Source organism: Canis aureus, chromosome 16, assembly GCF_053574225.1.
Source record: "Canis aureus isolate CA01 chromosome 16, VMU_Caureus_v.1.0, whole genome shotgun sequence".
In the NCBI taxonomy this organism is placed as follows: domain Eukaryota; kingdom Metazoa; phylum Chordata; class Mammalia; order Carnivora; family Canidae; genus Canis; species Canis aureus.
In genome coordinates, this window is record NC_135626.1 from 49,812,556 (window position 1) to 49,831,019 (window position 18,464).

Genomic DNA, 18,464 nt, shown 5'->3' on the forward strand with positions numbered 1-18,464 from the left:
AGAAGGAGAACGGGAGAGAATCTAAGCAGATTCTGTGCTGAGTGTGGAGCCCGACATGGAGCTGGATCTCAAGACCCTGAGGTCAAGACCTGAGCCAAAACCAAAAGTCAGATGCTTAACCCACTGTGCCACCCAGGCACCCATCATTGTATTTATTTTTAAAGATACCTTATATTGGTGCCCTTGGGTGGCTCAGTCATTTAAGTGGCTGATTTTTTTTTAAGATTTTATTTATTTATTCATGAGAGACACAGAGAAAGGCAGAGACACAGGCAGAGGGAGAAGCAGGCTCCATGTAGGAGCCTGATGTGGGACTCGATCCCGGGTCTCCAGGATCATGCCCTGAGCCAAGGCAGATGCTCAACCACTGAGCAATCTGGGTGCCCCAAGTGGCCGACTCTTGATTTCAGCTCAGGTCATGATTTCAGGGTCCTGGGATCGCCCCGAGAAGGGCTCTCCATTTGGTGAGGAGTCTGTTTGAGGATTCTCCTTCCCTCTGCTCCTCCCCTAACTTGCATGCACACTCTCTTTCTCTAAAATCAATAAATAATCTTATTTATTTTTTAAATTATTTATTTATTTGTGAGACACAGAGAGAGAGAGAGAGAGAGAGGCAGAGACACAGGCAGAGGGAGAAGTAGGCTCCATGCAGGGAGCCCGATGTGGGACTCGATCCCAGGACTCCAGGATCACACCCTGAACCAAAGGCAGATGCCCAACTGCTAAGCCACCCAGGTGTCCCATCAATAAAAAATATTTAAAAATACCTTCTGTTAATGTCAAGTGATACTTGTTTTATATTTTTAGTAGTGATTTAAAGTTTCCTTTCAAAATAAATTTAAGAATGTAAGTTATTTTATTTTTATTTTTTTTAAAAAGATTTTATTTATTTGTTCATGAGAGATACAGAGAGAACGAGAGAGAGAGAGAGGTAGAGACACAGGCAGAAGGAGAAGCAGGCTCCATGCAGGGAGCCCGATGTGGGACTCGATCCCAGGACTCCAGGATCACATCCTGAGCCAAAGGCAGACGCCCAACTGCTAAGCCACCCAGGTGTCCCATCAATAAAAAATATTAAAAAATACCTTCTGTTAATGTCAAGTGATACTTGTTTTATATTTTTATTTTTTATTATTATTTTTTTATTTATGATAGGCACACAGTGAGAGAGAGAGAGGCAGAGACACAGGCAGAGGGAGAAGCAGGCTCCATGCACCGGGAGCCCGACGCGGGATTCGATCCCAGGTCTCCAGGATCGCGCCCTGGGCCAAAGGCAGGCGCTAAACCTCTGCGTCACCCAGGGATCCCTTGTTTTATATTTTTAGTAGTGATTTAAAGTTTCCTTTCAAAATAAATTTAAGAATGTAAGTTATTTTATTTTATTTTATTTATTTTTTTAAAGATTTTATTTATTTGTTCATGAGAGACACAGAGAGAGAGAGGTAGAGACACAGGCAGAGGGAGAAGCAGGTTCCATGCAGGGAGCCCGACGTGGGACTCGATCCCGGGTCTCCAGGATCAGGCCCTGGGCTGAAGGCGGCACTAAACCACTGAACCACCAGGGCTGCCCCAGTTATTTTATTTTTATTATTATTTGGAAAGAGAGACTCCTAAGCAGGCTTCATGCCATTCCATCTCATGACCTTGAGATCATGACCTGAGCCAAAATCAAGAGTTGGACTTTGACTGGCGCCCCAGGATATTTTAAGTTTTATTTTTATTATTATTATTTTTTTGGATATTTTAAGTTTTAGTGAAGAAATCCAAACTCAGGAAAGTGGGGAATGAAGGACTGAATGCAATTTGGGGCTCATGTTGGGGTGAAGATGCCACGCTTGAGCCTTTGGTGAGTCTACTGGCCACCATGTTTCAGGATTCCCAGTCCTCAACCCCCCACATCCGCCAAGCATGGAATTTGACTATGGCTGTTTGCTCTGTAACTTGATCATGCACTGTGTTCCACTGATGGCAGGCAAGATGATGTCCAATCTTGGACCTAGAAATTCACAGAAATAGAGCAGGGTGGCTGTGACGCACCATTTCAGTGTTTTTACCTGCGAAACTTAACAGCCAGTGCTGCTTCTACTTGCTAACCCAGGTTCCCAAATCAACCTGCACACCAAATTAAGCAGCATATAAAACAGCCTGCCACGCATCGATGCAGTTGGGCTCCAAAAATAGCAGCTGAAGCCACAAACCAGAGAACAGACCTTTGTGAGCAGAGTGAAAGAAGCTGTTTGTCCTGAGCTCATCTTTTAAGCCACTGATACAGCTCCCCACTATTACTAAAGTGACATCTTTAGGCAAAGATAGGAATCAATTGGAGGAAAATAGGATGTCCTAATACATCAGCTTTTCCTTTTCCTCTTAAGTTTCTAAGACCCTATTTGCCAACCAGAGCCCAAGAGAGTGCAAACTTACATGAAAGCAAGGCAAAGCATAAATTTGACATAATTAGCAGAGGCCAGGCTCAAGATGAAGAACACAAATGGGACGATGAATCTCTGATAATGAATGAGTTCTTGGGGCACAAATCCACACTCTCCCAGGTTACATCCTGACCCTGTGCACCACCTTCACGACTGTGGCTTTACACCAGCAGGTCCAGTGTACCTCTCTCAAGTTAAACTATTATTCATTTTTCAAGCAACATCGAATTTATCTCCTCAGCCAAATGACTAGTATTGGCAGAGCAGTTTCAGAAACTTGTCCATTAGACTTGAATCTAAACCACACAACTTCCTGAGTAGCTTCACACGTGGAGTTACCTTCCCCGCCAACACAGCACTTTTCTTGCACCAAGAATATCAAGAGATCAGACCTGAAAATACAAAGTACAAACTGGTGGTTGCCAGAAGGGAAGAAGGGTGGGGGGGAAGGACAAAATAAGTGAGGGGGAGGGGGAGGCACAGGCTTCCAGGTATGGAATGGATAAGTTATGGGGATGAAAGGCACTGTGTTGGGAATGTAGTCAATGGTACTATAATAGTGTTGTATGGTGAGACTGCAGCTCCACTGAATATAGCATAACATAGAACTGTTGAATCACTATGTTGTATACCTGAAACTAATGCAACATTGTGTGTTGATTAAAAAAATACCAGAGATGCTGTTGGGAGTCAGAGCCATAGTCTAGACTATATGTTTTTGAGTGGCACACCAAAATCATACTTTAATCTACTTTCACCATGTTTATTTTTAAAGATTTTAATTATTTATTCATGAGAGATACAAAGAGAGAGAGGCAGAGACACACAGGCAGAGGGAGAAGCAGGCCCCATGCAGGGAACCCGACGTGGCACTCGATCCTGGCTCTCTAGGATCACATCCTGGGCTGAAGGCGGCGCTAAACCGCTGAGCCCCCCGGACTGCCCTACCTTCACCATGTTTAATTGTCCTCTGACCATTATTAGAGATTCCAAGGCTAAAAGATTATGTCAAGTCCCTAATGGAGTTTAAGGTAGCATGACAGATAAAAAGTCAGAGAGCAAGGGAAGAGAGCTTAGTAGATGTCAGAGAAGAAAGCAGAGCAGCAGGCAGAAAGAGGCTCATTTTTTATACCTAAAGCCCAAAGCCTAAGCTAGGTGCTTCGAAGATGCTCTTCCTGTTACTTTGAAATGCTTCATGACATACCCTTCCAGTGACTTTTTTTTAGCTTTAAATATATTCAGTATAATGGAAGAAATAGGAATCTCCTTCCCTCCCACTCTTTAAAACTCACTAATAGGGGTGCCTGGTGGCTCAGTTGGTTGGGTGTCTGCCTTTGGCTCGGTCATGATCCTGGAGTCCTGGGATGGAGTTCCACATTGCTCCCTGCTCAGTGAGGAGTCTGCTTCTCCCACTGTTGCCTCCTCCCTGCTCAAGCTCTCCCTCACTCTTTCTCTCAAAAAAAAAAAAAAAAAAAACCCCACACCTCACTAATGAAGCTCAGCAAGGTGGACGTTAGTGCAAGGGCAAAGGGATGGTGGTGGTGGTGGTAGGTTGTTGGACCCCAGGCAGGGTGAGGAGGTTGTCTGTGGGAGGCAGGGAGCTGTGGTGGTAGTGACTTGGAGCAAGGTGTTAGAGCCCAAGAAGTGAGGAGGCCATCCACATGTGAGCGGTAGCAAAGGAGAATGTTATATATGCGGGCATTGGCCTAATGTATTGAAGGTTATGGGAGTTTGGGATTGTTGGAAAGAGATTACAAGTACAGAGAAAAACTAGAATAACAACCAGAAGAAATCTTGTGGTGTTGGATTGGAATTAAAGGCATTAATCTGAATGGATGGTTTTCAAGATCTATGTTTAAGTATAGAAATACAGTTGCAAGTATGCATGTATGTATGTACATATATGCAAATACCTGAAGGCTCCATCCACTGATGGGGGTTGGAAAAAGAACACCCCAAAGCCAATAAGCACACTTAGCTTGGTTTCTAAATACCTTTCTGCACTAAAAGACACCAGAACTCCTTGAGGGATATGGCAGATTGACTGGGGCAAGAAAGTGTATGAGCCTAAACAACCCGTGCTTAAAATGCTCAAAGAATAATGGGGAGTCACGAGTTCACAGAAGCATTTGAAGAGGCCCCCCCCACTGGCCAAATCTGGAGTAATGAGCACCAAAATAATGATAGTATATACAATAATCATTTAATAAAACAGAAGTCTGAGTCCACGTTACATAAATGAATAGAAAAAAGAAAGCTTTCCCTACAGAATGCCAACCAATAATATAGAAAGAATGGAGGGATTAGGAAACCCTCTCAGGCTACCATCATAGCAGTAGTTCAGCCAAGAAACTGCATCACAGATACCAAATTAGGGGCTGGAGTTTGATGAGGAATGGGTTTTTACCCGATTTCAAAGCACAATCCCACAAGATGCTTATTAGTAACTTTTCAGTGGAGAAACCCAGCAGATACCACTTCAGGTAAGTGATCAAGGTTAGCATAATCAGTAACAGGAATTCAAAACATTATCCTGATAGGATGTAACAGGAGGGGCAAAGCTCCACTTGATGTTCCTGCCAGAAATGTGTAACCTGAACCAAATCATGAGAAAGCATCAAGGAACCCAAATTGAGGGACAGCCTGCAAAATAGCCTGGAATCTTCAAATGTCAACGTCATTAAAATAAGCCTGGATTGTTCCAGAGAGCAGGAGATTGAGACATGACTACTAAGTGCAACTTTTCTCTAGTGGTAGATTATTGGGGACGTTGGGAAAATCTGTGGGTGGTAGCGTTTTCATGTTTTTACTCCTGATGGATTTATTTGGTGATACAGAACATATTCAGTTATAGGAATTATACACTAAAATATGTGGGAGTGTTGGGACATAACCTTACAACCCACTCTTAAAAATTACTCAGAAAGGGCAGCCCAGGTGGCTCAGTGGTGTAGCACCACCTTCAGTCCAGGGTGTGAGCCTGGAGGCCCGGGATCGAGTCCCACGTCCGGCTTCCTGTATGGAGCCTGCTTCTCCCTCTGCCTGTGTCTCTGCCTCTCTCTCTCTCATAAATAAATAAATAAAATCTTAAAAAAAAATTACTCAGAAAAAAAAGGACTATTCCTGCAACAGTCTTGGTAATTGGTACTTTTCTTTAATTTGAAATTTTTTAGGGGCACCTGGGTGGCACATTTGGTTAAATATGATTTAATATGATTTTTAATATGATTTCAGCTCAGGTAAAAGTCGTAATTTAAAAAAAGCACAACATAAAGAAAGTAATACTGCCAATGCTCACTTCTATCATTCATTCGGTCATGTGGCTAAAATAAAGTTCTCTCAGTTCCTTTTGTGTCAAACATTTAAGGGCACACACACACACACACACACACACACACACAAAAAAAGAGAGAGAGAGAGAGAAAAAAGAGAGAGAGAGAGAGAATTTTGCAAAAATCAAGATCTTTCCCAGGACTCCAGGATCAGGCCCTGGGCTGAAGGCAGTGCTAAACCGCTGAGCCACCTGGGCCACCTTAAAGTAGTATTTTTGAGTCAGGAAAATATCCAAAGAAAGATGATTGTTCTTCATGTGTCTCTCGCTGAACAACACTTTTATTTACCCTTGAATGTATCAACTGCCTTGCTTAGGTATTTGAACTCTGAAATAATTTAATGTAACTCCCAGTCAAATGACACTTTATCATACATAATACTTCTTTATTATGTTCATATATAATAAATTCTTGATGCCTTTAAATTCATGATTCTTAGGAAAGTTAGTTATGATTAATTACAAAATGCCAAGAAAGATTCTTTGAGATCTCAAAGTAAGAAAGAAACTTAAGGAGGAGGAGGTGCCTGGGTAGCTCAGTTGGTTAAGCATCCAGGGTTGATCTCAGGGTTGTGAGTTCAAGCTTGGCAGTGGGCTCCATGCCGGGCACAGAGCCTACAAAAAAAAACCCCAAAACCAAAGCAGCCCAACAACCTTGAGGAAAGTATATACAAAAGGGCTTCACAAATATGAAGGACAATTATTAGAAACTTGATAAAAAGCAACCTGTTCTAGGTTCAATGCTCAAGTCTGAATCCTTGAACTTCCCAACATCAACAAGACACCATTCGTGAATGTTCTTTTTAAAAAAACTCCCAAGAACTCCTATCATGGCAAGAGCAGGTGCCTCTTAGCCAGTGCCGGACAGGAGAGGCTTGCGGTATTTGCACTGAATCCAAACGCGGTACATTGTCAGCTGTTTCCCTCGGTTCACTTGCAATCGGCGATCCACCAGGTTCTGAACCTTTTCCAGTCCAGCAGTAGTGAAAAGTGTATCCAGCTCATCTGGTTTGGGAAAGAGATGTTTATATATTTTCTGCTGAAGAAAAAACATTGCCTACCACTTCCTATGTTGAAAGGGCCACTGTGAGACAGTTTTTATTTATCTATTTTAAATGGCTTTAGCTGGGCTGTTTGTTTATAAGCACAGTAGCAGCTTGGTAATAGCAAATTTGTATTTACACAGAGGAAGCCAAACTATCTGGGAAGGGCAGCTTAGGGTCCAGAGAGAGAGCCTAATAAGTCAGCTGATGGGGGGGTATTTTCCAGAAGGGCTTTATGGACACTTGAAGATGACATGCAAAAATCTACAAAAATGTTAACTTCACAGTCACTTTTTTAGGGGAGAGGTTCTACCACGTTAACTGAAAGCTTAAGAAAGTATGTGACACAATAAAGGGCCCAGGGACGACACTGAACACATGACCAGGGCAAACTGTGGAGAGCAATTCAGGGTTACACCTGGACCCCGGGAGAACCCAGCCTCAGGGTGAAGCCAACTGCATCAAAATCTTGCAAAATGGGGTAGGCTCCCCCAGTTCTGGACAAAGTGACAGGGAGGAAGAGCACACAACAGAAGGGCAAGGTGGAGACCGAAGTGGAGCCTGCTTGGACAATGGGCCCTGGGCCACCAAGGGCAGGAAAAGGCTGCAAAAGGTAGGAGGGGCTCAACAGCTGTATGTCGAGGACACAGAGCAGCACTGCAGCTAGGGTTTTGGGGACCACCGACATATGTAAAGAGGAACGTCTTCCTACCTTGTGTGAAGAAGTAAACTCTAGTACCATCACCTCTCACATAGAAATTTTCAGACAGACACTGACCTGTGGAGCGATGTGATAAAAATCAAACTTGAAAGCACTTCTTTGAATTTCACTGCCAATCAAATGTGCATCATGATACCGATTTCTTAGAGAACAGACTCCTGTCTTGGTTACTGTGGGCGCTTTGTAGGACTCTGTCATTTCCCTCCTACAAAGGAACGGTGCTTTGGAGAGGGGTGGCGTGATCCAATTTCAGACTTAGATCACACATTCTCAGCCTTCTGTTCAAGAGCAGTTTCAGGTTGACAACAGTGTTCTTTCCCCTCCCTCATTAAATAAACACCATGTACTCTTTGTAAAACAAAAATAAATAACTAAAAGCCAGGGACCATAGTGAAACTTACGGAAAGGAAACCTGAGATAGCCACCATGACCATGTCCCATGTCTCTGCACGTGTCCACGCATTCACAATACAACACATCTGCTGTTTCTATCATGGACACTCTCCCTTTAGCTGCCAAGCCCTCTGACATAATGCTAATTCACCAACCCAGTATGTAATCCTTCTACACCTTTGGAATGTCAATATCTTACTTGCTTTGCTTAGTTCTCCCCAGCTACTCTTATATGTGCGATCAAGTTTAAAATACACATCTGCACACTGATTTTCTCATCGGGAATGCAGAATGGAAACCCCTCTAAGACTACTGGTATGGGGTCTACCTCAAGCGGCAGGCAGTGTTACCCTCTCCAGAGGCATTCGTTTTGTTCCCAAGATTTTGGCAACACACATAGTACATGCTAGGTCTTGAGTAACTCCCAAGAGTTAAAAGACTGGGTAGAGAACACCAGTGTGCTTAAAATAAAAAACCCCCAAGCCCCAAACACCACTAACAACTTGTTATTTCTACCAGTAATGGAGAAGTATATCTCCTTCTTTGAACTGGCCAGCAGTAGGTTTAAGAAGTGGTTATCTCACTGTAGGCTTTGTTACCTTGAAGTTTGTTTTTGGCCATTTGGATTTGCCCTTCAGTGAATCAACTCTAAAATTTCCCTTTCCCGTTTTTTTGGGTGGGTTATTGATCTGCTTATCAATTTGCCAACAGGGCCTTGAAGAACACAGATAATAATTAAGTCTTTATCTGTTCCAGGCACCAAAATTTGTCTTTCAATTATTTATTTTATTTATTAAAAGAATTTACTTATTTATTCATGAGACACACACAGAGAGAGGCAGAGATGTAGGAAGAGGGAGGAGAAGCAGGCTCCAGCAGAGAACCCGATGCACAACTCAATCCCAGGACTCTGGATCACGTCCTGAGCCAAAAGCAGACGTTCTACCACTGAGCCACTCAGGTGTCCCATCTTTCAATTTTTTACTTATTTTATTTGTAAAAAGATTTTATTTATTTATTCACAAGAGAAAGAGAGAGAGAGAGAGAGAGGGAGGGAGGGAGGGAGGGAGGGAGAGGGGCAGGGGCAGAGACACAGTCAGAGGGAGAAGCAGGCTCCATGCAGGGAGCCCAACTTGGGACTCCATCCCAGGTCTTCAGGATCAGGCCCTGGGCTGAAGGCAGCACTAAACCACTGAGCCACCTGGGCTGCCCTCTTTCAATTTTTTAAAGACACCTTTTGGCATGCCACATTTAAAATTATTCATGTAATCAAATCTTTTTCTAAAAGTAGCTATTCTAAAAGTAGCTGTCTTGGTTAAAAGATCTCCCCAATATCTAATTATACAAATCTTCAAAAACATACCACCCTGTCACGTACTAAGTGGCCTTATATATGGAGCTATTAATTCAAGAATTTTTATTCGATTTCACTGATTCATAAGTCTAACAGGATGGCAAAACTTCTTGTTTTGGTTATAGTAGCAAAATGCCATAATTATTCATTTAAAAAATTTATTTTATTTCATTCATTCATTCATTCATTTGACAGAGTGTGTGTGCAAGCAGGGGAGGGGCAGAGGGAGAGAGAGAAGCAAGCCCTCTGCTGAGCAGGGAGCCTGACGTGGGGCTCAATCCCAGTACTCTGAAATCATGACCTGAGCTGAAGACGAATGACTGAGCCACCCAGGTGCCCCAAAATACCTTTTTTAAACCGAAGCTGAGCCATGTCATAGCGGCCATAATCTCGCAGAAGCATCAACCCTCCCGGTTTCAGAAGTCTGCTCAGCCTGTTGATAGCCTTCTGCATCCTGTGGGGCAACAAGGAATGAAGATCAGGTCTCCTTTAAGGACAGGATTCTTTTTCCTTGAAGCATGTCTGTAAAAGCCAGTGGACTTCTTAACCCTGACACACGAACCCTGAAATCTTAGCTCCTCTGCTCCTGCTTCAGTCAGAGTGGGAGCACACACCCAAGCTTCTGCGGTCTGCTCAGGACTGTGGCTTTGACCCACTCCCTTCAGGATGAAGAGGCCTGAGGATAACCTGCTTCTGTTAGAGTGCGCCACTTAAGATACTCTGCATCTGGCTCACTTCGTATTCCTCTTGGGATTATCTCATGGGGAAGCCATCCCTGCCCTGTGCTCCCAGGGCTCTCGGAGCACAGCCCTGAAAACGGAGCACAGCCCTGAAAACTTGCGGTGCAGACTAGCTAGTTAGCTGACTCATCCGCCTGCCCCCCAGGCCTGAGCGCTTTGAAGGCAGAGACTGTATCTTTCCATTTGTTAAGTGAAGATGAAACTTTAAGAACTTACAATTTACATGGTGAGTCAGTATGCAAATGAGTGCCACGGGCAGAGCGCTTTACATTTTGACTGCACTCTGCACACACAAGTGCAGGTTTTAGCTGTACTAACCTCAGAAGTATAAGTGCTACAAAATCTGCTTAAATACAGAATAAAGAGTTTAATGATTTGTTTCAGTCACATCAGTTCTTAAGTTTGTAGCATTTAAACTTCTACTGATATTTTATCAATCAATGAATCTCTATCCTCCAAACATGGGGCTTGAACTCATGACCCTGAGATCTAGAGTCGCATGCTCTACCAACTGAGCCAGCTGGGTGCCCCAAGATTTCTGCAGTTCTGAAAGTTTAGAACCATGCCCGGCCTTTTGGGCTGGCCTGCACCTGCCTTTATGCACACACACTCATAATACCTTCAGGTCAGATGACTCAGTGCTCTCCTCAAGGAAATGTGGGACAGAGACCATCAATCATTCCCCTAGGTCTCTAGCTGACACTGCTTCCTGAGGACAGTATCTCATTAGGAGAGCTGGCTGCCCACATCTAAGCAACTTTTAACAGTATCTTGCAGGGTTCAGCAAAAGACTTTCCTTTCACCCAAACTTGATTTTATGGAATTCCCCAGTACTGCAGTTTTCTGAAGAGCTTAAACATAAAGGAACATCTGAGTTAAGCTTCACTGTAAATTCTGTGTTGTTAATAAGCCTGATTTACTGAAAGCATTTAAAAAGCCCAAGTGACTGGCTTAGTTGATTGAGTGTGTGGCTCTTGATCTCGGGCTTGTAGGTTTGAGCTTCATGTTGGGTGAAGAGATTACTTAGAAATAGCTTAAAATAAAAAAAACCAATGAGGGGATGGTACCAAACAGCTGTGCACCCACTGTTCTAAAACAGCATGCTGAGATTATCAACAGGGGACGCCCCCACACCCAATAGAGACAGTGCTCCCGTTCCTGGCGGATGTTCAACCACAGCATCGAAAAGCCAACCCACCCGCTGCAATCAACTGGCAGAGGTTTAGAGGCACACAGATTTAGGAAAAGGGCCGAGATACTGCCATCACTCTGATAGAGTGGCTTCCCCCTGCCTATCAGATCACCCTGCTCACTTAGGGTCCAACTCTGGGATCAAGGTCCCTGATCCCAGCTTTGTTTTTGTTACACTATTGGTTAAAGGACCTAAAACTTACTTGTCTGGAACAACCGCTGAAAGAACAAATATAAGGATGATAATATCAAGGCTATCCCTGGGCACTGGGTAACTCTTATCTTCGTCACATAGATCGTGAACAAAGGCAAAGCACCGACAAGGATCATATGCTGAATTTGTCTGCAGACAGTTGAAAGTCACATAGGTTAGAAAATGTTCACACACACACAAAAGAAAATGTTCACACAGCCTTAGGGAAAGCTTATCTTGTGTTAAGTGTAACTGCTACTGCCTGCTGAGGGTTATCATTCTAATCATGAAGGCATGTATTCTTAGTCAAAGGCCCAGAATGTTGAACAATTCCAGGGAGGAGCCTGTGGAATCTAACTGGTATTTTTATGATATTTATTTTTAAAAAGATTATATTATCTCTACACCCAACATGGGGCTCAAACTTATGACCCTGAGTTCAAGAGTCACATGCCCGACCCACTGGGCTAGCCAGGTGCCCCAACTGGTACTTTTAAAATGTAATGTTTGGGATCTCCGGGTGGCTCAGCGGTTTAGTGCCTGCCTTTGGCCCAGGGCGTGATCCTGGAGTCCCGGGATCAAGTCCCACATCAGGCTCCCTGCATGGAGTCTGCTTCTCCCTCTGCCTTTGTCTCTGCCATTCTCTCTCATAAATAAATAAATAAAATCTTAAAAAAAAAAAAAAAAAAAAAAGAAGATACTCTCTTCTAAAAAATAAATAAATAAATAAAATGTAATGTTTTTGGGGCACCTGGCTGGCTCAGTGGGTAGACCATGTAAGTCTTGATCTCAGGGTCGTAAGTTCAAGCCCACGTTGAACACAGAGCTTACTTAAATTAAAATTTTTTAAGTAAAATGAATGAGGGGCACCTGGGTGGCTCAGTTAGTTAAGCGTCTGATTCCTGATTTTGGCTCAGGTCATGATCTCAGGGTTGTGAGACTGAGTCCCGCATTGGGCTCCATGCTGGGTGTGAACCTACTTAGGATTTTCTCCGTCTCTCTCCCTCTATCCCCACACCCTCCTCTCATGCTCACCCTCTCTTTAAAAAAAAAAAAAAAAAAAAAAGGAATATTCTTGATTCTTCTATATTTTATTTTTTACTCTGATGTACAGAGTTAGATTTGAAGATTGGAAAGTGATCGGGAAGGTAAGTGACCACAAGAAGAAAAATCTCATCAGGAGACAAAACATACTAACATTTATTTATTTAATTTATTTTTTTTTTTTAAGATTTTATTTATTCATGATAGTCACAGAGAGAGAGAGAGAGGCAGTGACACAGGCAGAGGGAGAAGCAGGCTCCATACAGGGACCCCGACGTGGGATTCGATCCCGAGTCTCCAGGATCGCGCCTTGGGCCAAAGGCAGGCGCCAAACCGCTGCGTCACCCAGGGATCCCACATACTAACATTTAAAGCATGATTGATTGATTAATGAGAGAGAGGGAGAGGCAGAGACACAGGCAAAGGGAGAAGCAGGCTCCATCCATGCAAGGAGCCCGATGTGGGACTCAATCCCGGGTCTCCAGGATCAGGGCCTGGGCTGAAGGCGGTGCTAAACAGCTAAACTGAGCCACCTGCAGCCCAGGGCCTGATCCTGGAGATCTGGGATCAAGTCCTGCGTCAGGCTTCCTGCAGGGAGCCTGCTTCTCCCTCTGCCTGTGTCTCTGCCTCTCTCTCTCTCTCCGTGTCTCTCATGAATAAATAAAATCTTTAAAACAAAATAAAAAATAAGACAACTCCTGGGGTGCCTGGGTGGCTCAGTCAGTTAAGTGTCTGCCTTCGGCTCAGGTCACAACCTTGGGGTCCTGGGATTGAGCCCTGCATTGGACCTCCTGCTCAGAGGGGAGACTGCTTCTCCCTCTAGCCTTCACCCCACTCGTGTATGCTCTCTGAAATAAATAAAATCCTTAAAAAAACAAAAAAAAAATTAACTAAAGAAAAAAATATAATTAATTAAAAATAAGCCTCAGTATTCACCTGGTCTAGATCTATAAAAGTAATTCACTCCAGAAAGACAAGGAACTTCCAATTCCAGAGCCCCTGTACTATAAGCATTATACATGATCAGACACATTTTAGGGTAATTTCTCTTTCCATATCTCTCTTCCCCAAAAATGACTTTGTTGCTCACTGACCACAGCTAATTAAAACAGAGCAAGTTTTGGATTGGGTCAATCAGACTCTGGGGACTTTGGAAGGACAATAAGTAATTCTGGTGAGGTTCTGAGAATGCCTGAACAAGTGGACTTGTAAGGGGGCAAGCCATGTTGGAGGTCACATGAAAAACTTATTACAGAAAGCTGGTCTGTAGACAAAGGACAAATGGGCTCTGGGCTATGAGAAATAGGAAACCATGAGCTTGAGGGAGGTATTGTGATAGGAAGAAGAGAGGGTGGCAACATCTTATCAGCTTAGCCAACTTGCCTTGGTATCTGCCACTTTTTCAGGGCAGAGTGACAGCCCTGGCTACACTTTATGCCTTTGGGTTCTATGACTGTCTCTTTCATTGGTTGAGTTTGTGTAGATGTTTCTGTGACTTGTAACTCAAAGAACCCTGACTAGAAAAAAAAAATCTCATTTTAATCCATAAAATCTAAGTTTGGAAAGGTCAGGAGACCTAACCAAAGTTCCATAGCTGGCCAGTAACAGGTTCCATGTTCATGTTTGGTTCTTTCCTCTACTCCCAGCTGTTTCAGGAAATCTTTTACTTTCAGACCACATAAGAATAAGAAATTTAAAAAAAAGTGCTAAAAACCTTGAATTTTAGGAAACCATTTCCCCTTTAATCAGTGAAAATTACAGATAGGAGCCATTGCACTTACCTGGACCAGTTCCACAGCTGTGGAAGAAAAATCACAACAGTAAACAAAGAGTCCTGGGTCACTGAAATGAACAGGAAAAACAGTAGCACAATTAAGACTACAAACTGAATTATGTCTGTTCTCTCTCCTGTATAGCAGAATTAAAATATCAAAGGGACCACATATTAACAGTGGAATAGGTTTTGAAGCTCATTAGTTTTCCTGATGACAAAGGTAACTAAGAAATCAAATTCAATCAAATCATTAACGGATAACAGAAATCGACATCTCCTATCCCCAGCATTCCCAATAACCACTATTATCAGTTTGCTGCAGTTTTGAGAAACCACACACCCTTTCTCCTCTTTGCTGTCTTACAGTTTAACTTTACAACACACTTACTTGTTAGTTTGTAAAATCGGAAAGACTGTGTTTCCCACACCACAACCAACCTGCAGACAAAAATGAACTTTTAGTTACAGGATGTTCCAAAGAATTAATTCCCTAGAGCTAGATAAATAATCAACAGTAGATAATCTTGTTTCATTGTATTAGCAGGGAAAGTGCAGAGACCAGAGCTAAACAGCACCCATGACATACCCTGACTTTGATCTCAGGAAGTCTAAAGTGGGGGGAGCCATAAAAGACAAGAGCATGGGCTCTCAGCAGCACAAAGGAGCTGCTGTGGAAAAAAGGGGGCATGAACTGCTTTTACTTTTTGAGTTTTAGCAAATAGTCCTAACGATGAAATTTTTTTTTTTTTTTAAGATTTTATTTATTTATTCATGAGAGACACAGAAAGAGAGAGGCAGAGACACAGGCAGAGGGAGAAGGAGGCCCCATGCAGGGAGCCCGATGTGGGACTTGATCCTGGGACAGTGGGATCACACCAAGCCAAAGACAGATGCCCAAATGCTGAGCCACCCAGGCGTCCCCTTTTTTTTTTTCTTATTAATACAGCATTTCTTTGTCTTCCCTTTGTCAAACCCCAAGCCAACCACTTTCCCCAGGCTGCCTGGGGAGGTATAGGGAAAGGAGCATCCAGGGCAGATGGGACATAGAAAGACCTACAGGAGTTGGAGATGGTTCCTTCACAAGGCAAAGAGGATGAGAAGGGTCCTATCAGGAAAAACAACCCCATGGCCTCCTACAGGGCAAAGCCCAGAATGATGTAGAAGAGCTGTTGCTTCAGCGAGGGATTCCTGGCATAACCAAAGATGAGGCTCCCAAACAGTCCCAGTTCCAGCCCCGGAGCTAGGCAGCCCTATTGTGGCAGCCCCAGCCCCAATGAACTTGGCTGCTGTGTCGATGTCCCTTGTAATGGCCTGGGTTCCAAAGCTGTGACTATTAATAAGTGAGGTCAGGGGACATGGGGCTGCCAAGCTGAGGCTCTCATCTATCAGTGTCTCTGGTGGTTTTAGCACCACTGCAGACAGTGATCAGCTCAACAGCTGAGAAGTGCTCCTGACCAAGAAAGAGGTGGAGAAGAACTTTGCATATGTGTCCATTTTAGTGACGAGGGGGTATGACAGAAAGAGCTACTCCCAGTGCAGAGAAGAGAGGACAGATGAAACACTTTCTTACTGAACTGCACTTTATATTTTTTAAAGATTTTATTTATTCATGATAGACATAGAGAGAGAGAGAGGCAGAGACACAAGCAGAGGGAGAAGCAGGCTCCATGCCGGGAGCCCGATGCGGGACTTGATCCCGGGTCTCCAGGATCACGCCCTGAGCCAAAGGCAGGCGCTAAACCACTGAGCCACCCAGGGATCCCTGAACTGCACTTTATTATTGGAAAAATGTGTTTCATAGGCTAAAAAATTCATGAAAAAGGAACCATGGGGGCAGCCCGGGTGGCTCAGCGGTTTAGCACCACCTTCAGCCCAGGGCATGATCCTGGAAACCCAGGATTGAGTCCCACGTCAGGCTCCCTGCATGGAGCCTGTTTCTCCCTTTGCCTGTGTCTCTGCCTCTCTCTCTCTCTCTCTCTCATGAATAAATAAATAAAATCTTAAAAAATAAAAAAGGAACCATGGATTACATTATCCTCAACTGGGTGCTACTAAGAACAGTGACTATTTGGGGTGGTTGGCTCTGCGCTGAGTGCAGAGTCGGCTAGAAATTATCTCCCCTTCCCTCTGCTCCTCCTCCTGCTCTCACAAACTCTCTCCAAAATAAATCTTTAAAAACAAAAAAACCCCCAACCCCCCAAAAAAGACAGTGACCATTTACTAAGGGCTTACTACATGCCAGACACTATTTTTAGCGATATTACATCATTATCTCAATGTATGTAATTCTCATAACTACGAGGCAGAGGTCCTCTTCTGCTTGGGGGTTGGGGGGGGCTATAACAAGGTCAGGCTAGAGTACTCAACCCCAAGGCGAGCTTCCAGTGGAGTGCAGTCACCACTTGTAAATCTGCATCACAGTACCCACCCAGACAACGTTTCCAGGTCTAGCTTTATCTCAGCAACACCATCCAAACTAGGAAGACATGAACTCCCCCATGCCTGAGAAGCAGGCACCAACCCAACTAATCCCTCCCCTCCATCCTATATTACAAGAGAGGTAAAAGAATCTGTCTTTTGACTCGGGACTCTTTTCAGGTGGCAGGTATAGCACGATTCTACAATGTTCAGATACAACAGGATGTTTCCAGGTAACACCTCAGGTAATATCTTTGTTTGCCACACCCACCAGATATCTGGTTTGAATTTAAGACATGTCATTCGTTCAAAAATCGAGGGGTTTCCAAGCCAACATGAGTCAAGTCTAGTCAGCTTCTTCAGACACAATCACTTTTGTGGTCAGCCTCTCTGCACCATCCACATGTACAATACAACAGCCTCATTAACCCCACTATCAGGACAATAAAGGGGAGTTACCTCAAGTATTCTGTAGGTAGCTGAGGACCCAGGGAACTCATCCACACAGATTTCCAGGTGACTGAGTTTCTGAGTTACGTTTTCTTCCACAGGAGGCATCTGCATTTTATGTCCAAGGCTATTTGAAGAACACTTGTGTTGTTCTTCTATTTGTAAGCCAGGTCCATCCTCATTGCTTCTACATTGAGGTACTTTACTCCTCTTGTTCTCTGGGAGCAAATCATTCAAGTGGTTTTGGTTTTGGCTGGGTGCCAACTCTGGGAATTCAGTGAAAAGCCAATGTCTATCTTTGAAAAATCCATTTTCGTGGATTTTGTAGAATTCATTCCAATATTTGTGGGCATTGACCTCATAATCAACTGTAAATATTAAAGAAAGAATTTAAAAAACCATCTCCCAATGTTTATGTGTCCCTGATGTCAAACGTCATCCTGCTTCACTGAATGTAATTTTATACTAAAAGTATCTTCAAGTAGAGCCATAACCTCAGAACTGGAAATCTCTGAGTTCTACCACCTACCCTACATAAATTCCCTCTGTATCTTGCCCTTCTTAGGAGGAACTTTTACCAGGGAACTTACTACCAATTCTCCACCCACGTTTTTGGGTGGCTCTTAGCTATTAGAGAATTCTAACATTAAGGGGGAAAAAAAAAAAAAAAGAGAGAGAGAGAGAGAAAAAAAATTCTAACATTAAGCAGAAAATCTGTCTCCTGGTCAAAAAGTCCTACTTTCTTAGGGCCATACAGAACAATCTTTTGATTTAAGGGCGGTTATGCAGTTATTTTCACCGCTAAACCTTCTCTTTTACAGGCGAAACGTACCAGGTTCTTCAGTCATTCCCCATGTGAACTCAATGATTATGATACATGCAGCTTTTTTGTTTTATATACACTCCTCTGCCTGTGAGTCTTATCGAAAGTAGAGCTAAGGAATGAATTTAATACTACTAAAAGATCCTAAAAACAGAAATAAGTCTAAAAGGAAAGGAGAAAACAGAGACAAGAGGGAAAAATGTCTTCAGGTGAGAAGAGTTCTGATGAGAGACAACAGGAGAGACTTAAGGGTAGACTGCTTCCATCATAGTTTAAGGCCATCAAGGCAGCCGGCAGTCCCAGACTTCAGTTTTCTGCTCTTTGCCAATACAGGGCTTTGATTAGTGTAGTAGAAGAGAACAAAAATCTAACAAATTGGATTTTAGTTCCACCACTCCTACTACTAACTAACTGCTTACCTCTGGGTAAGGCACTTAATGTCCTGTGGTCCAAGTTTCTTTAACTGTAAAAAGAGGATATTGGACTACATGATTTTCAAAATCCCTTTCAGCTCTAACTTGCCTTGAACTAGTCTCTGTCAAACTATGTCGGGTGAATAT

The 18,464-nt window shown here is 43.3% G+C and overlaps 1 protein-coding gene across 9 annotated transcripts in view; it reads right to left on the reverse strand.

The window, feature by feature from the left end:
- Positions 1-18,464, reverse strand: part of METTL2A (methyltransferase 2A, tRNA N3-cytidine) — a 35,273-nt gene that overhangs the window by 15,637 nt on the left and 1,172 nt on the right. For 4 of the 9 annotated variants that reach the window (XR_013354785.1, XR_013354786.1, XM_077853902.1 and 1 more), the window contains exons 3-7: positions 17,091-17,449; positions 14,602-14,651; positions 14,221-14,281; positions 11,406-11,545; positions 9,619-9,725 (exon numbers count right to left, since the gene is read on the reverse strand). Coding sequence is in view for 5 of the 9 variants with exons in the window: in XM_077853902.1 (XP_077710028.1) it covers positions 9,619-9,725; positions 11,406-11,545; positions 14,221-14,281; positions 14,602-14,651; positions 17,091-17,449 (717 nt within the window). In the remaining 4 variants the exon portion in view is untranslated. Of the gene's footprint in view, positions 1-2,503; positions 2,822-6,125; positions 6,766-7,515; positions 7,730-9,618; positions 9,726-11,405; positions 11,546-14,220; positions 14,282-14,601; positions 14,652-17,090; positions 17,450-18,464 lie in introns of those variants that run through there. The other 5 variants (XM_077853899.1, XM_077853900.1, XR_013354788.1 and 2 more) reach the window with 4 other exon arrangements.